The 24,008-nt window shown below is 41.3% G+C and overlaps 1 protein-coding gene across 1 annotated transcript; it reads left to right on the top strand.

Moving 5' to 3' along the window:
- The first annotated feature begins 7,529 nt into the window (after positions 1-7,529).
- Positions 7,530-11,104, top strand: LOC150041276 (thymosin beta-15A). Its single transcript, XM_090325618.1, has 3 exons — positions 7,530-7,564; positions 9,190-9,302; positions 10,793-11,104. The coding sequence occupies exons 2-3, from the start codon at positions 9,203-9,205 to the stop codon at positions 10,828-10,830; spliced, it is 138 nt and encodes a 45-aa protein (XP_090181744.1). The 5' UTR covers positions 7,530-7,564; positions 9,190-9,202; the 3' UTR covers positions 10,831-11,104.
- The last annotated feature ends 12,904 nt before the right edge of the window (positions 11,105-24,008 follow it).

Here is a 24,008-nt window from a genome sequence, read left to right as displayed (position 1 = left end):
GATGATAACAATAAAATTACTTACAACTGGAAAAATTTGGTGAGTTTGTATTCGTTATGCCATGGGAGTTTGTGTGGTGTGTGTGTGAGTGTGTGTGTGTGTGTGTGTGTGTGTGTGTGTGTGTATGCTGGTGTGCAAGATCTGGTGTATGAACTTAGGGCCTGGTGTCTATCCTTTACCTTGCTTGTTCTTGTTTTTGTTTTGCTCAGGACTAACATTCTATCACTTGAACCACAGCTCTACCTCCAATTTTCAGGTTGTTAACCAGTCATATGGGTCTCACAGACTTTCATACTCAGGCTGGCTTCAAAGTGCAATGTTGAAATCTCAGCCTCCTGAGTAGCTAGGAATACAGGCATGAGCCACTGATACCCAACTCCAACTCCATAGTTGTTTTTATTTTTTTGCCAGTCCTGGGCTTGAGCTCAGGGCCTGAGCACTGTCCTTGGACTTTCTCAAGGCTAGAGCTCTACCACTTGAGCCTCAGCACGAGTTCCGGCTTTTTTGTATGTATGTGGTACCAAGGAATCGAACCCGGGTCTTCGTACATGCTAGGCAAGCACTTTAACCACTAGGCCAAACTCCTGGCCCATTCCATGGTTGTTTTAACCACTGTAAGAACTGGAATTTTACAAATGCAATCACACAGCTATACCATTTGTTTCAACTATGAAATTTTGAGTATTTCCAAGACAAACATGTGTTCTCTCCTTATAGATGATAATGCCTTCTACTTGGGTCCCTTCACAAAGCCAAATATGCTTTATTGTGTCTAGCAATGAAAATTCCTTATTAAATGCATAGTCAGCAAGATGATACCAGAGTATTTGATAATAAAGTCAGTAGAAAACGGTCTTCCAGAAGAGCTGCAGGTTCTATGTTCTTACAATCAGTTGTGGATAGAAGATATCTGGGTAAGCCAGGCGCTGGTGGCTCATGCCTGTAATCTTAGCTACACAGGAGACTGAGATCTGAGGATTGTAGTTCAAAGGCAGCCCAGGCTGATGAAGTCCATGAACCTTCGATTACCCTCCAATTAACCCCAGAAAACCAGAAGAGGCACTGTGACTCAAGTGGTATAGTACTAGCCTTGAAGAGCTCAGGGATATTGCCCAAGTCCAGAGTTCAAGCCCCACAACCGACAAAAAAAATCTTGGTGGCTTGGTGCTGGTGGCTCATGGCCTATAATCCTAGATACTCAGGAAGCTGACATTTGCAGCTCATAGTTTGAAGCCAGCCCAGGCAGGAAAGTCTTTGAGATTCACCTTCAATTAATCCCCAGAAAACCAGAAGTGACACTGTGGCTCAAAATGCACTGGCTTTGAGTGAAAAATCTCAGGGTCAATACCCATGTCCTGAGTTTAAGCTGTAGGACCACAAAAAAACCCTGTATTGAATATGTGCAGTCCTTTTTCTAGGCATGATTCTTAAATCATACAGTAACTATCTGATATGATTTAAAGTGTTGCTGGTTAATTGAAGATAAAATTCTCTCGGACTTTGCTGCTTAAGCTTTCTTTTTTATTTTATTTTATTATTTACTTTTTTATTGTAATTAGTAAAAGGGTTACATGATATTTGCCAGATAGAAGGTGCATTAATTCACATACATTGATACCCTTTCACATGTCTTGGTACCCATTTCCTTCCCCCCCCACACCCCCCACCTGTCTTGGTTTTCCCCCCTTCCCTATTACATTTCAAATATCCAAATACAAATAAATTCAATATATCAGATAACAAAGTGAGATACTATACCAATATGAGATAACCAAGGGACAGCAAAGGAGATGAGAGACAACATAGTACATTAAGGACAACAATCATTCATTATATGGCTTTTGTTTCAATATCTATGCTGCTGTCAGAAAGAATGACATCGCCCCATTTGTTAGGAAATGGAAAGACTTAGAAAAAATCATATTAAGTGAAGTAAGCCAGACTCAAAGGAACTTAGGCTCAATGGTTTCCCTCATTCGTCATAATCAGTAGAAACCTTGGGCTCTACTAGCAGAGATCTGCAATAGAGCAAAATCTTGATACATAAGGCCATATAATGTGAAGCTAATTGAAAGGACCTCCTGCTTAAGCTTGCTTCAAAATGCAACCCTCAAATCTCAGTCTCCCGAATATCTAAGATTATAGGCATGAGCCTTTGACAGCTGGTAACAACCAAGTAGCCAACAACTAATTTTCCACATTAGCTTTGAGGGACATTTTGATTAGAATGTCCAAATTTAACTGTTACAAAACATGGCTACTGTGAATGTTCCTGATAATTTGTATGAATACAGGTGTCTCTAGGGTATTTACCTCAAAATGCAACTACTGGTTTTTGTCCTATGGGCAGCTTTATCTTAACAATATGACACCTAACGTCCTAATGGCCTTCCAAGTAATACTTAACCTTTCCAATTGCGCCACCTGTTGGCCATTACTTGCTATTACCAGGCTTAACTTTTGCTTTTGCAGAATCATTTCAAAATTCGGTTTTTACTAATTACTAATAATGTTCAGCATTTTACATTTGTCTGGTGGACATTAGGGTTTCTTTCCTCCTGAAGCATTTATTCAAAATATTCACTTTTTATTGGGTTGTGTAATCTTTTCAAATTAATTTGTGGGAGTTATTCTAACTTTAGTCCTTTGTTCTTTATATGTGTGTGTATTTTCTCAGATGGTTGCTTATTTTTTCATATTCCTGATGGTTTGTCCTGGGCCTGGAAACTGTCCTTGGGTTTTCTCAAGGCTAGTGTTCAACCACTTGAGCCACAGCACCACTTATGGCTCTTTCTGTGTATGTGGTACTGAGGAATCAAACCCAGGGCTTCGCACATGCTAGGCAAGCACTCAACCACTAGTCCACAGTCCCATTCCCCATTTTATAGTAAGTGCTTGTTGGTGCCCCCCACCAAAGAAAGCCTTCTTTGACTCCAATGTCATACCAATCTTCCTTTATATTAACAGTTAAACATTTTATAGTTTAACATTTCATATTTGTGTCTTTGATAAACTTTGAATTGACTTTTGTGTAAAATGTGAGTATAGAGGTCTAATTTTATTTTTTGTTATATAATGATATAGAGTTAAATATATGTATATGTATGTACTTATCCAAGCGTCCCAATATAATTTGTCAAAAAGGCTTTCCCTTCCTACTCCTTTATAATACTATCTCTGTCAAATGAACTACTCTTTTTTTCCATATATTTTTATTGTAATTAATAAAAGGGTTTCATTACATTCGCCAGATGGAAGGTGCATTACTTCACATACATTGATACCCTTTCTCATGTCTTGGTCCCCATTTCCCTCCCCCCTACCCCCACCCTGAACAACTCTCTTTTTTTGCCAGGCTTGGAATTTGAACTCAAGGCCTGGGCACTATTCTTGGACACATTTTTTTTTTTGCCAGTCCTGGGCTTGAGCTCAGGGCCTGAGCACTGTCCTTGGAATTTTCTCAAGGCTAGAGTTCTACCACTTGAGCCTCAGCACCATTTCCGGCTTTTTTCTATGTATGTGGTACCGAGGAATCGAACCCGGGTCTTCATGCATGCTAGGCAAGTACTTTAACCACTAGGCCAAACTCCCGGCCCCATCTTGGAAACATTTTAAAGAAATTTTATCTCTCATTTCTTTTGCTGTCCCTTGGTTATCTCATATTGTTACAGTATTTCACCTTGTTTCTGATATATTGTATATATGCTTATTTGGTTATTTGAAATAGGTTAGGGAAGGGGGGAAACAAGAAGAGAGGCAGGGGTGGGGGGAGGGAAATGGGGACCAAGACATGAGAAAGGGTATCAATGTTTGTGAAGTAATGCACCTTCTATCTGGTGAATATAATGTAACCCTTCTATTAATTACAATAAAATATATGGAAAAAAGAAATTTTATGTTATTGTTGGGGTGATGTATAGAGGGCTTACAGTTACATTCATCAGGTAGTGGATACATTACTTCTTGAACATTGATACCCATTTCCATGCTTTTCTCCCACTTTCCCTCCCCCCACACCCACCCAATCGTCTTGTTTTTTCCCTTCCTTATTTCAAAAAACAAGTAAACATATATTCAACATTCTAGGTACCAAAGTCAGATATAGTAACAACATGGGATCAAGCATAAGGGGGAAAAAAGAGGAAAGAAATACCTTCACATAGTACATTAAAAGCAACAACCCCAATGATAAACCTCTTTTTTCTATATCCTGGAGTTCATTTCACATAGCCTCATCCTATATGTCCATATGCACATAGCTTTTGAGCTATTGTGATCCTCGGCTAGGAAAATCCTAGACACATACTAATTATTACAAATGAGGGAAACCATGGCGCCTATGTTTCTTTGAGTCTGGCTTACTTCACTTAACATGATTTTATTCCAAATATTTTCATTTACTTATGAATGTGGCAATGTCATTCTTTCTGATGGCAACTTACAATTTCATTGTGTCTAAATATCACATTTTCTTGAACTTGGACACTTTTTGCTCAAGGGTAGTGCTCTGCTACTTGAATGACAGCACCACTTCTGATCTTTTCTGTGTATGTGGTACCAAGGAATCAAACCCAGGGCTCTGTGCATGTTAGGTGAGAACTCTACCATAAGGCCACACCTCCAGCCCAAATATGAAATATTATTGGGATTATTTCTCTCTTTTTTTCTTCCTGTTCTGAGGTTTGAATTCATGGCATGGACACTGTGCTTGAGCTCTCAGAAGGCTAGCACTGTACTACTTGAGCCACAGTAGCACTTCTGGCTTTTTCTGTGTATGTAATACTGAGGAATCAAACCCAGAGCTTCGTGCATGCTAGGCAAGCACTCTACCACTAGTCCAATCTCCCAGCCCTCAAACTATTAGATTTTAATATAAAGACAAAATAATCTTTGTGATTCTAATTTAATGCTTCCTAATGTTCTGTAATTCCTCACAGTGATTAACATATATCTTCTGTTGAATTTTATTAGTTATCTAATTTTCAAAATAAATGGCAGTAAAAAGGATTCTCACAAATAGAACTTTCATGAGTTTCTTACAGGTAATGCTTTCTTGTTTTATCCAAGAGAAAATGTTTAAGAAATCAGAATAAAAGAAATCAATTACATGTATGGCTATCTTTTGATGATTTATTCATCATTATATGTATTGATCAATATAATATTATAAAGTTGCCATTAAGTTTTCAAAACGTGAACAGTGACCAGGTGCCAATGAATATTCCTGTTTTTCTAACTATTCAGAAGCTGACACCTGAAGGGTTATGGTGTGAAGCCAACCAAGGCAGAAAAATCTGCACGACTTCATTCCGAATTAACCAGCAAAACACTGGACTGAAAATTTAGCCAGCTATGAGCAATAAAACAAGTGAGAGCATGATGCCCTGAGTTCAAGCCTCAGTAACACACAGACACCCAGGCACATACACAGGAAATAGCAGTCCTAAAGAAGATGATGATGAGGGGCCGGAAGTTTGGCCTAGTGGTAGAGTGCTTGCCTCGCATGCACGAAGACCCAGGTTCCATTCCTCGGTACCACATACGTAGCAAAAGCCAGAAGTGGTGCTGTTGCTCAAGTGGTAGAGCCCTAGCCTTGAGAAAATCCAGGGAAGTGCTCAGGCCCTTAGCCCAAGCCCAGGACTGGCAAAAAAAAGAAGATGATGAGGAGACTGGAGAGGAATTGTGAATGGAACACAAAAATGACACAAGGAATCTATTCACCTGCCTACTTGACATTTTCAGTAAGATCCATGTATTCCAAGCTAATATGCCAAAGATTGCACCAGTTGGCCCCTAATTTTTCCACTTCACATTCTGGTACTTTCAATACAAAGAACCCCCAGGTTAGGAAATTGAGGTATGAAGGTATGAGAATAAAGAACAGAAAACCTCTAGGACAGGACAGATCAACTTTAATGGAAAATTGAAGAGGCATGCCCTGGTGACCTGAAGAGAGAGAGTCAGGAGACACAAGGCAGAGAGGGGTGAGGGGTGGAGGGAATAGGGTAATGGTTAGGGATCAAGGTCACAGGGAACCGGAGGGTTCAAAGGGTGGGGAGCAGGGTCGCAGGTAGCTTGAGGGTTTAAAGAGATTCACAAGTTTATGGCATAGGTCTGGCTCAGAGAACCTATTGTTTGAGCCAGTCTGTAAGGCACCCATAACATGAGGGGATGGAAGACTGTGATTTCATAGTTAGATTAAGATTCTCTGTTGGAGACGTTCTGGAAGATCTCTCTGGGGGAAGGGTAGTCAGTGGGCTTTGCAATGGGAACAATATTGAGTTAGGAAAACGAAAGAGATTCCTATCACCTAATGTATAAGAGAATGCGCTTTCAATCACCACTCTATTTCCAGTGCCTAAGTAATTGCACCGTACATAAGCGCTCAATAAATACTTGTAGAATGAATGGACCGTGTCCTTCAAAAGTGTTCAACTAAAAATTTTCACTGGGCATAGTGGTTCATTCCTGTAACCCTAGCTATTTGGGAAGGCAGAGATCGGAAGATAATGTATGTTTTTCTTTTGAGATTTTCCAATCAACTTAAACTGTAAAACCAAAGTGTCAAAAGAGTATACAACAGAGGATGAAATGAGGTGGGGAAAGTTGGACATTCTTGTTGATCTTTGTAGGTCTAAAGGCACCATATACGAGCAAAGTAGAAAATGAGCCGCGCAAGTGAGGCTTAATTCTATTTCCATTTGCCTTAAACGGACTATAGTCTGGGTGAGTGTCCAGAAAATGACCCTAAACCCTCAATTAGCAACAAGGTAGTGTGAGTTAATGATGTCCAAAATTGTGCTCTGCCATGATTTTATTTTTGAAAAAACATCAATGTAGAGATTCAATCTTCAGCCAGTGTTTTCTGTCAGCCAAGGAACATAACAGAGATTAGGGATAAAGATTGTCTCAGCAAATTCTCCCGTGATTATTTCAAACTGCCTATTAAAATTAGTGGCAGCGAAGATCAGCAGCGTGACCTTTACATAGGACAGCCTCACTGCACAGAAGTGTCCAGCTGCGGGAGTGGATGAACCTCTCCCCCCCCCCCACCTTCACCACGAGCAGGGTCGCTGCTCTACCGCCTGGCTAAGGATCGGGAAGAGGTCAGCGAGTATCGCGTCCAAAACAGTGGTCATCTCCACATCGTTCTATTTAAAGGAGAAAAAGCGGAGAAGGCTTGAGTACATTTCGTTCCAGGGAAACACCGACCCCCTAGACAGAATCAGTGAGCGAGGCTGAGGAAGTGGGCTCTCCCAAGGACTCGTCCGGGGCTGCTCTGAAACCCACACGGAGGCTGGCAGGGGAGGCGGGATCTTCCATTGCGTCCTAAAGCCAGGTGGGGAGCGGGGTGGCCAGAGGTCCAGAACCGCAGCTGGGCGGGCGGGGCCGAGGCAAGCCCGGGATCCAGCGTCCAATCGGAGAGGCGTGGGGCGAGGCCTGAGGGCGTGGCCTGCTGCAGGAGTTAAAATGACCCGCGCTGGAGTGCTCAGCTACCCAACCAGCTCTGTGCCGGCCAGCCTGTCTTCAGCCCAGGTCCTAGCCGGAGTCACCAGGCCTCCAGGTGAGGACGCGTGGCCGGGTCTGAGCCCGGGGCCACGAGCACGGGAAGGCACGGGGCGAGTGCTGAGAGTAGGGCGGAGGAGGCTGCGGTCCCGCTGTTTGGCCTCCACAAGGCTGGTGGGGATGAGTGAGAACCCGCGCCTTTGTTTCCTCGGGGCGCCGCCTCCAGGTTTTCAGTGAAAGATGCTGAGCCTCCGGGGTCCCTGGACGGCCGAGGGGGGAGGACCCGGGAGCCGGCCCGGTGGCCGCCTGACTTCAGCTCCCAGACGGGGAGGACGGGAGGATGCCTGGAGCCAGTCTGGAAGGACTTTCGGGGTCTTGGCCCCTTGCTCCCTCACCCCCCTAGGGCCAAGGCACCCGATTGCGATAATGGTCGCTTGAAGAGAAACGCAAACTGCTCGGGACCGCCCGCCGGCAGGGACTGTGTGCACCCTGGTTTTTCGGTTTTTCTAGCGTTGCGCTTGGCATCCGTCTGGCCGCCGAAAGGAGCGAGGCTTAGGGTGGCCTGGGCGGGACGGAGGCGCGTTGGGAACTTGTGGCTGCTTGGGGACCTCTCCATTCTGCTCCGGGCACCAGCCCTGCCTTTCCCACCAGGGTGGGGCCAGGCACCCACAGGAGAGCGCCTCCCCTCCGGTTTGTGGGGGCTCCTCATTGTCTCTTCTGAACACACCCGGAATGATACGTGGGCTCCCAGCACCTCGTGCCCACAGCCAGGCACCTTACGTTCTTCCCTCTTCCCCGTGTCAAGAAGACTGTGAAATGAGGCTCAACTCATTCTGCTCAAGTCTCAAGGCAGATCCTAATTAGCTGTTCTTTCTTACAGCGTTGACGAACCAGTGCCACAAGAAGACTGCATATGTGTAATAGGTTAAGCTGAATTAAATCCCTCTTCCGTTTATGGTAGCATCTTAATCTATTGCTACTATCTTTGGACACAACGTAGAAATAAATTAGTCCAATTGTATGCATGTCTTGCTCTTTTTCTTTGGGCTAATGCAAAAAACTTAAAGAGAAAATGAACGCACTCAAAAAGTTATGCCCTGTGTTACCATGCAATCCAGTCCGGGTGGTAATCCCCTTCCTGCTCCACAACCCCCTTTTCTCCCCTTCCTTTTCCTCCTCCTAACCTTGTTTTTATATTTCTATCTGCTCATATGTTTCTGTTCCTCCGTTTTACCATTCCTTTGATTTTAAAAGTCAGACCTAATAGCTCCAGGGGTATCTTGAATTCTAGTGCATCTTCACTATCACTACCTACCATAAATAATCTAATGATAGAGAATTTAATAAAAACGTGTATTTTCTAAAGTCTGTTGACTTTTCCTGTTAAACATCATGGGGCCTGGAATGTAGTCTAGTGGTAGAGTGCTCACCTCACATGCACAGAGCTTTGGTTCTATTCTACCAATACATAGAAAAGGCTGAAAGTGGTGCTGTGGCTCAAGTGGCAGAGTGCTAGCCTTGAGCAAAAAGTGTCCAAGGACAGTGCCCAGGCCCTAAGTTCAAGCCCCACAATTGGCAAAAAAAAAAAATTAAAAAACTACATCACTATTAAAATATCTTATGGTTACTATGTGGCTAGTGGAAATCCTTCTTAGATAACTAACAATTGTGGGGATTTTTCAGCCTCTTACTGAAGATGAGTGATAAACCAGACATGTCCGAAGTGGAGAAGTTTGACCGATCAAAATTGAAGAAAACTAATACTGAGGAAAAAAACACTCTTCCCTCAAAGGAAAGTAAGTATGAGGAGTTTCTGGTTAAGACAAACAATGGGGAAAGATGATAGGCTGTGTAAATGAACCTTTTTCTAGTAAATTTTGTTACAAAGTGAGTATTAGTATACCATTTTATTTAATACAGCAGTTAACATATCAATGAATTTCTTGTTGGAAAATAACATTAAAATTAACCTTGGAAAAAGTCAAAATCTTAATTTTGTCCACTTTTGGTTATCTTGTATTTTTTCTGCATCCCACGCTGAAGTTTTGACACCCTTAACACGATGTAAGATGGATGAGAAAGTTTAGGTCTTGAATATACTTAAGGCTTCCAGTCTCAAGGGATCCATTTTGCTCTCCACTTACCTCCTTCTGAACAAACTCTTTAAGAATATTCGCAAGTGCTGTGGGAAACTTTTTGTTATTTTTTTTGCCAGTCCTGGGCCTTAAACTCGGCCTGGGTGCTGTCCTTGGCCTACCTCAAGGCTAGAGCTTTACCATTTGAGCCACAGCACCATTTCTGGCTTTTTTCTATATATGTGGTATTGAGGAATGGAACCCAGGTCTTTATGCATGCTAGGCAATCATTCTACCACTAGGCTAAACTCCCAGCCCAGGTCAGTATTCCAAAATCAGTCAAAATTATCTGAAAGTAACTGGGTACGGTGGATCACGCCTGTAATCTTTGCTACTCAGGAGGCTGAGATCTAAGGATCAGGGTTGAAAGCCAACCCAGGCACTAAAGTCAGTGACATTCTTATCTCCAATTAACCACCAAAAACGGGAAGTAGTGCTGTGGCTGAAGGAGTAGGGCCTTGAGCTGAAGAGCTCGGGGACAGCCTCTAGGCCCAGAATTCAAGTCCCATAACCAACCAAAAAATTATCTGAAAGGATGAAAGTATAATTTGCATACAGTTTAGTAATAGATTAGAAAAAAATGTTTCATTTACTTTTCAGTCTCATGTAGTCTATGGAATAAAAGTAGAAATAGCATAATCTTCCTCAGATGACAAAAATCCAGTTGATGTGGAGTTCAGGTGGTTAACATGCATACAGACATCACTGAAGATTTGTGGTAGTGACTTGATAGTATAAATTTAAAGCATGTTTGGCAGCTTTCAGTGACAGAAAATTCTTCTTTACATTTTTTTTTTTGGCCAGTCCTGGGTTTGAGCTCAGGGCCTGAGCACTGTCCTTGGATTTTTTCTCAAGGCTAGAACACGAGCCTTGAGCCTCAGCACCACTTCCAGCTTTTTTTTTTTAATGTATGTGGTGCCAAGGAACCGAACCCGGGTCTTCACGCATGCTAGGCAAGAACTCTACCACTAGGCCAAACTCGCGGTCCGAGAAAAATTCTTTTTTAAGATGCATGCCAGTTGAAGACTACCACTAAAGCTCTTCCTCCCCCCCTCCCCCAATCTGGTAGTGAAGAGTTCTTTTGCAGGAAACTGAAACTAATCTTAGGGAAAACATTCTCTTAATGGCTTCTTGTTTGTTTTTATCCCTAGCTATCCAGCAGGAGAAGGAATGTATCCAAACATCCTAAAATGGGGATATCCTCTCAAGAAAAAGCATCGACACCACCTGGGAGGCTTGTTTCTTTAAAATCTATGTGTAGCAATGTGAGACACCTGCAGATGGTTTCCCCACCATGTTCCCTAAGAGGTCAGCAGTAGTCAGATTCCCTTAAGTTTGTTTTTAAAGGGAACTTCCAGACAGCAGATGCACATCACAGTAATCTCACCCTTGATGGCCCTGTGTTTAACAGAGCAAGCCAGTTTTAACCTAGTAGGTGCCTTCATTGCTTCATAATCAATAAAACGTTGGATGCTTTTGCAGCTTCTTGATTTTCATTTCAACTATAATATTAAAATAATACATATACTTATGGGCTTCCAGTAAGTTTATTCTTTGTGAAGGAATGAAATTAAGTGTTTTCTTTTACACTAAAATTGCCTAAAGAAAAAATTTCTTTACAGATTATGAATGTGGGATTTGCTATCTTTGTCCAGGTTCAGTGAGTTCTTCTGGCAGATGCTAAATGCTATTCCCCTACAGATGGAATCAGTGTTAAGAGAACCTGGAAAGAGGAGGTTATGTAGGCCCTTTTCTTTCCTGGTCCTGGGGCCTGAACTCAGGGCCTGGGTACTATCCCTGAACCTCTTTGTGCTCAAGGCTAGCATTCTACCACTTGAGCCACAGGGCCACTTCTGGCTTTTTTTTAGTAGTTTATTGGAGATTGGAGTCTCACTGGGATTTTTTCTGTCCCCACTGGCTTCAAACCCTGATCTTCAGATCTTAGCCACCTTCCAGGATTACAGGTGTGAGTGATCAATGCTCAGCTAGGTAGGCCATAAACTCAGAATGAATAAGTGGAAACAGGATATGAAGTGATCTGTACAAGATGAAAAGGACTGGAATTCAAGCTGACTCCATTACCTTCCAGTGTAATATTTTCACCTTAATGGAAGGTAACACTTAAAGCTAGAGTTGGCCAAGGAAGGGAGCAAAGATCACTTCTTAAAACACACCACACCAGGGCTTAGTGGTAGAGTGAAGCTCTAGGTTTGATTCCTTAGTACCACATATACAGAAAATGTCAGAAGTTACACTGCGGCTCTTGTGGTAGAGTGCTAGCTCTGAGCAAAACCATTTTGGGGACATTGCCCAGGCACTGAGTTCAAGCCCAGGACTGGCAAACACATACCACACCATACTAAGCACATGGTCTTGTACTGTGTGTACATTGTATTATTGAACATGTGCTAATGACTTGATAGCAATGAACCTCTGGTCTGGTTCGTGAACTGAACAGAATATAGTTTTAAACCAAGCATTTTTTGTTTTCATGGTCAATATAAATGATAGTGACTGAACTATTTCTCCCCAACTCATAACTTGTATTTGTAATCTCCACTGTGACAATATCTGGTGATAGTGTCTTTTAGCCATAAGGATTGGGTACTGATTGAGCAATCCCTTGTGAGGACACAGTAAAGGTGACCCATCCACATATCAGAAAGAATACGGTCACCAGAGCCTGACACTGATAGACCTGGACCTGGGGTATATAGAACTGTGAGCAAATTCTATTGTCTACATTACCCAGTCAATAGTGTTTTCTTATGTCAGCTTGAACTAGCTAATACAATAAAAATGAATAGACATGTATCTCAACCCTTTAAGTCATTATCACTTTTAAGTGGATAGAAGCCCAATCACCTAAAAGTCTGTCAGTTAAAACTGTTGGCCACAAAGTATAGCCATTCATACTGTGATCTATCAATTTACCTATCTTCCTGCAAAAGAAATTATATTGTCTGGTCCTATTTACAGCCTCATAGTATCTTCCCTCCCCTAAGTGCTTACATCCTGACCTCTTAGTGTTTACAGGGAATGGAAGCTAGGTTGTTTGCTCTGGCATAAAGTTCTACAAACAAGACAGATGGGGTAATATGCTTCTTAGGCAGTTGATAGCTACTTCTTGAACCATTTCTCAACACTTTTTTTTGCTTTTATGTATTTATTTTTTTTCCAGTCCTGGCTTGAACTTGGGGCCTGAGCACTGTCCTTGGGCTTTCTCAAGGCTAGAGCTCTACCTCTTGAGCCACAGAACTACTTCCGGTTTTTTTTTTTTATGTATGTGGTACCCACGAATCAAACCCAGGTCTTCATGCATGCTAGGTACGTACTCTGCCACTAAGCTAAACTCCCTGCTCTTTTAGTTATTTTTTGAATAGGCCTTTCCACTTAGGATTACAAGTATGAACTACCATACCTAACTTGATTGCTGAGATGAGTTCTTGCTAACTTTTTGGCTGAGCTGTTCCTAAACCATGGTTCTCTTGATCTCTGCCTCCTGAATAACTAGAATTACAGGTGTGAGATACCATACGTGCCCTTTACATAAGGATTTATACTGTGTAAGATAACTTGTTCATTACCACTACCTTTACCTCTAGCCCAGAACAATTTTCCAATAACATCAGCCCCTTGCAATGACATGCTGCTTTCTCAGTATCCTAAATGTTCCCATGACTGCACTAGAGACTCACAGAATACAATTTGAAGTCCTCCATGATGGGTCTGCCCCAGACATTATACAGATGGGAAACCACCCTGAATCCAGATAAGCTCAGGTTTGCTCATCAGATCTCTGGATGCTGGCTGTGTCATCCACCACATTTGCTGTTGTTTAAATGGTGTTATACATCCATGAAAAATTCACCACCTCTGCCTCTGTACATTCATATAGTTCAAAGGGAAACAAGTATTGCCAGGGGTTGTACAATAACTCTAGTGTCCTACTGTAACTAATAGCCATCCATTACAGCCAAAAATTAAGTGCTAAATGGAGTGGTGAAAATAAGTGAAAAGACATGCAGTTGTCAAGCCAATACTAATATGTGAGGTGTCAAAAGCAACTGCCCAGGTGTTGTAGTTTGGAACCTGTACTTATTAGATATGTAATGTGAGGTTACTCATGCCACTAGCTTCTCTTGCCTTACCAGTAAGGGGGAGATTTTTCAGCAAGCAGGAATTGAGATTTTTAGGACCTTCTACTGTATCTATTTATTTGCAGAATGAACCATACGAAGGATTATTGTAATAGTTACAGATATGGGACAAGAAAGAGTCTAAAATGAAATGGTTGTTTCATTATGTACATCCAGATCCTTTGAAAAATCACAGGTCAGTGTTTTCCCACTTTTTCCTGTCAGTGTACATAGGCAGATATGATCTGGTACTGAAAATAGAAAAGAGCAAGTGAGTTTTATCAACACCCTAGAACTAAACCAATATATACTTACATTTAATAAGAATCTTTGCCCTTTGTCTTTTATTTCTATGGAAATACATATGACTTTAGCCTGAAAGGATTGTAGTTAATGGCTCACCTCAGGTAGAGAGGGCTAGAAAATGGTAGACATAACACATGACAAATAAATAACATGGGCCATCATAGCTTTTTTTGCTCTCACAGTGCTCTGAATTCCTGCTTAATCAATAAACAGAGTCAGGAGTGGAGGTGGGGAGCATACCCACATAAGCCGTTCAACACTCAGTGCAAGCCCAGGGAAGAAATATGGAAGGAGCCCCTATATACCATAATAATTGCCCTCTGAGAGGACTCCATTGGACTCCCACTTCTATACTGAATTGAATTCCAAGTTTTATTAAGGTTTGAGGGATGGGAACGTGGCTTCATGGTAGAGTGTTTGCCTTGCATGCATGAAGCCCTGGGTTCAATTGCTCAGTACCACATAAACAGAAAAGGCCAGAAGTGGCACTGTGACTCACATGGTTTAGTGCTAGCCTTGAGCAAAAACAGCTCAGGGACAGTGCCCAGGCCCTGAGTTCAAGCCCCAGATCTGGCAAAAAAAGATTAACCTGGAGCTAATGGCTCTCATCTGTAATCTTAGCTATTCAGAAAGCTGAGACTTGGAGGATGTTGTCCAAAGCCAGCAAAGTGATGGACTGGAAGTATGGCTCAAGTGGTAGAGTGAGAGACTTCAGTGATTGTGTGCATCCTCAGTATAAGCCCTAGATCTGGCACAAACACAAAAAAAGGTTTAAATGAGTAAATTCGATTTTTATATCAGCATTGGCATTTTATGGACTGTCAAGTATAGAAAAAGTACCGTTGTATAATGCTAATAATACAAATTCCTTTGAGAACATGAATGAAAAAATATAAATGATGTTATTACTAAAACAATTATGATCTTCCTGATCTCTATGAAGTGTACCTGAGGAAAGTTTGTATCAGAACTTAATTTTAAGGCCAGGAACCATTCCTAGTGATGTCTAGCATGCACGAAGCCCTGGGTTCAATTCCTCGATACCACATATACAGAAAAAGGTTGAAATGGTGCTATGGTTCAAGTGGTAGAGCGGTAGCCTTAAGAAAGCCCAAGAACAATGCCAAGGCCCTGAATTCCAAGCCCCAGGACTGGCAAAAATTAATTGTAATTAAGTAAATGTAGAACTATAAGCTAACACATTTATTGTTATCCTTTGAGTAAACTGAACTACAAACGTATTAGATATATGATTCGTTTTTCATAAGGAATCCATTAATGTGAAGGATGCTGTCCTTTTAGACCAAGTGGTGGCTCTGAAAAGACTCATTGGATTTTAGTGTTCAGAGAGTACCTTAATTCTGCTCACCTATTCTGCATGAACATGGCTGGCCAGGGCCTTGGTGTCAGCTTGCTCATGTGCCCACCCAGCAGGAGGCACACAGCACTGTGCATCTCTGCTGACATGATGGTAGAATGATTCTTCGGGGAACCAGGTTGTACTTTCATATATTCCTGTCGTGAAATTTCTTCCAAAGAAAATAATGGATTTTATTGAATGATTTGTTTAATCCTTTTTCCTTCATGCTCATTCTGATACTTAAAACTCTTTAGCAATGATGTCTTAGGAATCAGGACACAGTTATTTTTTGTCATAATGGTATTTACCTTTTCCTACCTCTGATTCTCCAGACAGTGTTGGTGGAACTATGCAGAGATTTGTTGTATAGAGATATAGTTGGAAATAAAGCAAGAAGCTAATATAAAAAGAACACATATCACAGTATACCTTTTCATAAAACATGCCCATATTTAATTAAATATATGTATGAAAAACAGACAATATATAAATATCTACATCAGTTTTACAAGAAATAATTTATATTTCAAGCTCTTTAGGGTCTGAAGTTACTATTGTCATTTTTTCAGATTATTATTCTTAATTTTAAACGAAAAAACCTTCTTGTAGCCCAAATATGCATGGATGGTGGGACCATCCAAGTATAATGTCAATCTCAGTTATGACTGGCTCAGTTAATCAGAGTTCTATAGCTTCTAAGCATAGACATTGGCTGAGAATATGGGCAAGTTGCTGGGATAAAGCCTTTAAGATCTTGCCCATGGGTCAGGACTTTGGCCTAGTGGTAGAGTGCTTGCCTAGCATGCAAGAAGACCTGAGTTCGATTCCTTGGTACCACATACATAGAAAAGCTGGAAGGGATACTAGCCTTGAAGATAAAGTCCAAGGACAGTGGCTCAGTCCCTGAGTTCAAGCTCCAGGAGTGGCAAAAAAATCTTGCGTGAAATTCACTAGAGACCCAGGATTAGTCTACCTGTGGCTGTCAGCATGCTTGCTTTTAACCATGGTAATTTAAAAATAAAAATTCACAACTGATCATGGGGTCTATTTCTTTCTTTCTCTCTCTCTCTCTCTCTCTCTCTCTCTCTCTCTCTCTCTCTCTTTCTCTTTCTTTTTTTCTTTTCTTTTTTTTTTTTTTTTTTGGCAGTCCTGGGCTTGAGCTCAGGGCCTGAGCACTGTCCTTGGAATTTTCTCAAGGCTAGAGCTCTACCACTTGAGCCTCAGCACCACTTCCAGCTTTTGTCTATGTATGTGGTACCGAGGAATCGAACCCGGGTCTTCATGCATGCTAGGCAAGCACTTTAACCACTAGGCCAAGCTCCCGGCCCTCTCTTTTTTTCTTTTCTTTTCTTTTCTTTTCTTTTCTTTTCTTTTCTTTTCTCTTTCTTTCTTTCTTTCTTTCTTTCTTTCTTTCTTTCTTTCTTTCTTTCTTTCTTTCTTTCTTTCTTTCTTTCTTGTTGGTCATGGGGCTTGATCTCTGGGCTTGGGTGCTGTCCCTGAGTTCTTTAGCTCAAGGCTATCACTGTACCACTTGAGCCACAGCGCCACTTCTGGTTTTCTGGTGGTTAATTGGAGATAAGAATCTCACAGACTTTAGTGCCTGGGCTGGCTTTGAACCACCATCCTCAGATCTCAGGCTCCTGAGTAGCTAGGATTGCAGGCATGAGTCCCAAGTTCCTAGCTTGGGGTATGTCTCTTGCTGCATATGCTAAACTTAGAGGAGGAAGGTCAGCAGTTAGGTGAAAAAAATTCTGTACTATCCAAGTGATTTGAATGTCAATATTCATATTCATGTTTCCTAATATGTTTTCTTTGTGTTATGGAGCTTTTAGTAGTTGTATACTTTCAAAATAGCTAGACATGTGCTTTTGTTACTTTAAGTAAGTTTTTAGCATACATACAATGACTTTTCACATAACACAACAGAAATAAGTCTAGTATGCAAAGATAACTTTGGAATAATATTTGAAGATCATATTAACAAGCACTACTATTTTGAAGTACAAGCATAAAACATGGTAGAAATCATGTGACTTAGTGTAGTACTGGGATTCTCAGTTCTTTAAAAAGGTCCATTATTCTGACAAGATTCAAGACATTGTTTTCAAAAGAATATGGGCTCCAAGTTTGGCCTAGTTTTTAAGAGTGCATGCATGAAGACCTGGGTTCAATTCCTCGGTACCACATACACAGAAAAAGCTGAAAGTGGTGCCGTGGCTCAAGTGGTAGAATGCTAGTCTTGAGAACGCCCGAGGTCAGTGCCCAGGCCCTGAGTTCAAGCCCCAGGACTGGCAAAGTAAAAACTAAAAAATAAAGAAAATTAGCTGGCACGGTGGCTCATGCCTGTAATCCTAGCTGAGGATCAAGGTTCAAAGCCAGCCCAGGCACAAAAGGACCTAAGACTCTTTTTTTCCCACTCATTTATTTTTATTGTAACTAATAGAAGGGTTACATTATATTCACCAGATAGAAGGTACATTACTTCACATATATTGATACCCTTTCTCATGTCATGGTCCCCATTTCCCTCACCCCCACCCCCACCCCTCATCTTGTGTTCCCCCTTCTCTATCTGATTACAAATAACCAAATAAGCATATATACAATATATCAGATAACAAGGTGAAATAGTGTAACAATATGAGATAACCAAGGGACAGCAAAATAGATGAGAGATAACATGGTACTTTAAGGAAAACAATCACTCATTATATGGCTTTTGTTTCTTTATCCTGGAGAGGACCTAAGACTCTTATCTCCAATTAACCTCTAGAAAATGGGAAGTGGAACTAGGCTCAGGATAAGGTGATAGACATGAGCTGAAGAGCTCAGGGACAGCGCCCAGGCAGAGTTCAAGCCCCATGACCCACAAAAAAGAAATTATATTTAAAAATAAATAACCCAATATCTATAAAGAATCAGACCTATGCCTCCTCAACATCCAGGTTGAATTTCACAAGGAGCCTCTTACTGCTTGAGTCCAGAAGCCTACCCACCCTGTAGGCCAATTTTCTGTGATTCAAAGAGTGCAGAACCCAGATTGGTCAAACAAGCTAAGACTGGAATCTGGGCTATCATCATTGGATGTCCCCACTATCTGTGAATAATTGTACACTATAAAAGTCCTTTGTTAAAAAAGACATGAACTAGATTAATCAGAAAGCAGTAAAATAATGTTAAACTCTTGGAATTTTGGAATATGAATTGCTTTTTGGAATGATTTAAGTAAGTTCTTTACGTAGGGTGTGTTGGGAAAGTTTGACTTGAGTATGAATTATTCTCACATCTACCTTTGACTTTATCCATCTAATAAGAAAAAACACACTGGATAAATTTCAGACACATGGAATAGACTGAGAATGAAATGATAAATGACATTATTGTAAGATGAATTGATTGGCCTAGAAATGTATGTAGAAGAAATACTCAATAAAATAATTAAATGTAGAAACAATAAACTAAAAACCTTTTATTTTCTTTGGAATAAATGGAACCACAGAAGTAACAATGCTTGAAGGGAAGAATGCTTACTTTCATCATCCCCAGGTTGCCAGAGATACTCAGCCCTATGAATCTCTGAAGAAATGATAGTGATGCTGTTATCCTGGCAGACCAGAAAGGTGGCCTTGCTGGTGATGTGATCAAAAGACTGAGTCCTTGGGCTGGGAGTTTGGCCTAGTGGTAGAGTGCTTGCCTAGCATGCACGAAGACCCAGGTTCCATTCCTCAGTACCACATACATACAAAAAAGCCAGAAATGGGGCCTGGAGTTTAGCCTAATGGTAGAGTGCTTGCCTAGCATGCACGAGGACCCGGGTTCAGTTCCTTGGTATCACATACATAGAAAAAAGCCAGAAGTGGTGCTGAGGCTCAAGTGGTAGAGCTCTAGCCTTGAGAAAGGCCAAGGACAGTGCTCAGGCCCTGAGTTCATGGCCCAGGACTGGCAAAAAAAAAGCCAGAAATGATGCTGTGGCTCAAGTGGTAGAGTGCTAGCCTTGAGGAAAAACCCAAAGACAGTGCTCAGGCCCTGAGTTCAAGCCCCAGGACTGGCCAAAAAAAAAAAAAAGACTGAGGCCCTGATTTACCTTCTTCAGCACCTTGGGTGAGGAGTCAGAGGCGAAAGTGTCTAGCATATTGATTTCTACTACTTCTGGGTGGTCAAGTCAGTCTTCTGGGGTTCCTGCGGATAAAGCTCTGCTCAGAAGTCCTGATTGATAGCACCCTTTCAACATTCTCACCCATTCCTCCCGGCCTATTCCCTCCCACACTTTTTTAAAAAAATTATGGGATATACTCTGAATTTTGATGGCATTCTCTTCTCATCCTTCTTCTGTTCATTCGTCCATGGTCTTGGACCATTCCAGTTTCAACAAGTTAGATCTCACTTAAAAAATACTCTTGAGTTTCATCACCATTCCCTCTCCCCTTATGGTTTTCTTTTCTTTTTTCTTTTTTCTTTTTTTTTACCAGTCCTGGTGCTTGGACTCAGGGCCTGTGCACATTCCTTGGGGAATCGCAAGGATAGTGCTTTACCACTTGAACCACAGAACCACTTCTGGCTTTTTCTGTGTATGTGGTACCGTGGAATCAAACCCAGGTCTTCATGCATGCTAGGCAAGCACTCTACCAGTAGGCCATGCTCCCAGCACCTCCATCTCTTTGTTGAAAACAAGACCTCACTCTGTAGCCTAGGCTGAACTCAAGCTTCTCCTACTGCCTCAGTCCCTGAAGTGCTAGGATTACACTCATAGCCTATAATTCCAAGTTTGACCATTCTTCGTTCCCACCTTAAGGAGATGATGGCTTCTCCTTCCCCTCAGGCAACATGTGCCACCCTCCCTCCCTTCGTGATGAAGCTCCTCCTCACATGGTAGAACTGCAGGTCACTTCCTCTATGTGTGTCAAATTGGCTAGAAGAGCTGATGTATAACTTCAGCTTTTTTTGCCAGTCCTGTGCTTGAACTCAGGGCCTGAGCACTGTCCCTGGACTTTCTCAAGGCTAGAGCTCTACCACTTGAGCCTCAGCACCAGTTCTGGGTTTTTTCTGTGTATGTGTTACTGAGGAATCTTCGTGCATACTAGGCAAGCACTCTACCAGTAGGCCAAAATCCTGGCCCTGCTTCTGTATAGAGAAGGGCCCATATAATTTCTTTTCCAACCAATGAGAATTTGGAAAATATAAAAGGGCCCTAAAAATGATTGTGTTGAGACAATAATTAAAATTAGAATGTCTGGTCAGAGTCCTGAGGAAAAGATCTGGGGACAGAAAATGGATATTTCTTGTGGATTTGAAAGAAGTTTGATGGGAAAATGAGAATGCTTTGATTTCAGTATCTTGTTCATGATTTATTCACTTCGTTTTATGAAAATGACTGGGAATGCCAAACTACAGAAGAGATGCAATATAGAAAGAGCATTTTCTTGGATTCTATGGTCCATTGTAAGCTAGTGGGAGTAGACATGGCAGGAAGAATTAAAGAATAGGTTCAGACTCAAATGAGGTTTGGATTGAAATCTATGACTTTCCACCTCCTGGAGATACTACTTTGTGTGAGAGACGTGACTGCTCAGGTTCTTCCCGTGGTAAACAAGGGCCTACAAGGCTGCCGAGAAGATTTAGAGGAATATTACAAACAGGCTGCAGAGTGCATGTTCAGCAATTAACAAATGGTGGCCATACTGATTCTTAGTCATGAGATTTTCACTTTAAGCAATTGTCAGACAGCTGTGCAGGCGCACACCCTCTGGATGGACTAGGGTTCATCTGTTTGCTCAATTCTGACAATGAGATAAGGGAAGATGACTTTTCCCCTCTGGAGCCTCACTTTATGTTAGTGAAGTTGTACAGATAAGCCTGCTAAGAGTAGTGATGGAGAGTTGCTAGGGAACAATTGGAGAGTGCCTTGTTGTCTAACTGGCTTTAGGTTTAGCTGACTCAGGGTTTTGGGATGAGCTGTTCTTCACTCCCATAAATCTTTGCTTGCCACAGCACTATGGTCTTTCTATCCAAAAGGTACGCACATTGCAAGTCTTTGACTCAAATCATATCTCATTTGTGAAGATGTTCTGACTGTTCCAGTTCATAATGAGTGTTCCTCTTTGTGTTTCAGAGCCTACATGAAAAAAAATAGACTATGCATTATTTGTAATTAGGATTCCATAAAGGAAGCATGCCAAATATAATGTCTAGCTTCTTCCTACTCTCTGGAATTTATGCATTTGTGACAGTCACTCAAAATTGTTCCCTTGCTAATTCTTCATTCAACTGTACATCACAGAAGATCAAAGCTGCATCTCATCTTTCCTCACCTTTTAGATTCAGCATTACAATAAATGTCATGTTCTGGTACCATGTATCAAACACTTCAAGTGAGTACTTTAGGGTTAGTCTTCACCCCAGGAGTCAACAGGAAAAAGTGCATTCTTAGCACAGGTCAAACAAAAGTTTCTCAAAGGAAACTGAAGGTAAAATGATCTATCAGGTTCACTGATGTTGGGCCACAATGGCCATTGATTTAAGATGCTTATTGCTGAGAAAGACTGGTAGCCCAAGGTTGTTGGAACAATTAGAAGTCATGAGAACTGGAACTCAAGTTTAGAAACTGAAGCCACATGCCTTTCCTTGGCACTGAAGCTCTTTCAGAAGCCCCAACCACAGGCTGGCCTGTGACTGGGATTTGTTAGATCCATTCAGTGTTAGGTTTTATCAGTCTAGCACTAAGTTCCCAGGCAAAGACTTGTGCTTACTACCTTGTAATATATCCAGTGAGTGGGTTTTTGTATCACATTATGATTCCTGTGATTGGAGGTAGTGTTGTCCAATGACGAGCTAGATTATGCCTGAATTTCACAATCTCACAAATCTAAGGACCTATGTTCTATTAATACTACTTTCCTCAGGTTGATGACTCTATTTTGTTATTAAGTACTTGAGGCACCATTAGATGCTGATGCTTATTAGGTGCCCTTTTTCTTAGGTATTCTCTCAAATGTATAATGAGATATATTAACTTCACCCTCAGATCTTTCATATCAAGCTCTATTTTGTTTCTCTTCTTTATAGATTTGATTAGTGTCAGTCACTTGAGTTCTTCCATTATGAAATGCTATCCTATTGAATTCTTCATCATGCTTGTTGATTTTTTTTGCCAGTCCTGCGGCTTGAACTCAAGGCCTAAGCACTGTCCCTGAGTCTTTTTGTACTCAAGTCCAGTTCTCTCCCATTTGAGCCACAGTGCCACTTCCAGCTTTTTCTCAGTAGTTTATTGGAGATAAAAGTATCATTGACTTTTTTTTCCAGGCTGTCTTCGAACCATGATCTTCAGATCTCAGCCTCCTGAGTAGCTAGGATTACAGGTGTGAGATACTAGCACCTGGTTTGAAATTGTCCTTTTTTTGCCACATATGTTATATAGTCTGTATTATATTGTGGTATGCTCCTTTTTCTTTTCTTTTCTTTTCTTTTTGTCAGTCATGGGGCTTCAATTTAAGGACTAGGCTCTGTTCCTGAGCTTTTTTGCTCAAAGCTAGAGCTCTCTACCACTTTGAGTTACAGCATCACTTCTGGTTTTCTGGTAGTTAGAGATAAGAGTCTCACAAACTTTCCTGCCTTGGGTTGGCTTTGAATGGTGATCCTCAGATCTTAGCCTCCTGAATAGCTAGGATTACCGGTGTGAACCACCAGCGCCTGGCTCTAAGGACCTTTTTATTGCTATGTGAATTTATATTGATGGCCATGTATTTGTATTATGCTTGTCACAAACATATTTACCCAAGAGTATAAGTAGTATGCAATCTGACTTTGAATATTAAATATGGGTACATTTGCATTCACTTCTGAAGAGGATTTGAGTTAATATTTTTAAAAGTTCATTTGAATGGCCAATATTTTTTTCCTGTTGCTCTTTTTTTAAAATTGTAATGTATAGAGAGGTTTTAGTTATATTTGCCAAATAGAAGGTGTATTTAAATGGCAAACATTTTGTGCTGGAGATTGAACTCAGAGCCTGGGTGCTGTCTTGGAGAATTTTTCATGATTGAAGCTATCACTCTATGAAATGAGCCACAACTCCAGTTCCAGCTCCACTCCTGGCTTCTTTAGTGGTTAATTGGAGATGAGAGTCTCATAAATTTTCTGCCCAGGCTGGCTTCAAATTGTGATGCTCAGATCTTAGCCTCCTGAGTAGTTAAGATTACAGGTATGAGACACCAGCACCTGGTTTCTTTCTTTTTTTTTACCAGTCCTGGGCTTGAGCTCAGGGCCTGAGCACTATCCTTGGACTTTCTCAAGTCTAGAGCTCTACCACTTGAGCCACAGCACCACTTCTGGTTTTTTTCTATGCATGTGGTAACAAGGAATCGAACCTGGGTCTTCATGCATGCTAGGCAAACACTCTACCACTAGGCTAAACTCCGGGCCCCTGGTTTCTTCTTTTTAAAAACATATCTTTATTACCTTTAAGTAATTGTACAAAGAAGTTGCCATTTGATAAAGCAGTTTATGAATACAATTCATCTTGATCAGTATATCCCCTCTCAACATTCTCCCCCATCTCTCCCAACG

The sequence above is a fragment of the Megascapheus bottae genome, chromosome X, assembly GCF_031878675.1.
Source record: "Megascapheus bottae isolate mThoBot1 chromosome X, mThoBot2.hap1, whole genome shotgun sequence".
NCBI lineage: Eukaryota > Metazoa > Chordata > Mammalia > Rodentia > Geomyidae > Megascapheus > Megascapheus bottae.
Note: the sequence above shows the minus strand (reverse complement) of the source record. Positions and strands in the feature narration are given on the sequence as shown.

Excerpts from the sequence above, each read along its gene's own strand:
- LOC150041276 (XM_090325618.1), top strand. The coding sequence starts at position 9,203 with ATGAGTGATAAACCAGACATGTCCGAAGTGGAGAAGTTTGACCGATCA. Across the intron at positions 9,303-10,792 it reads CACTCTTCCCTCAAAGGAAA|CTATCCAGCAGGAGAAGGAA; the intron begins GTAAGTATGAGG and ends TTTTATCCCTAG.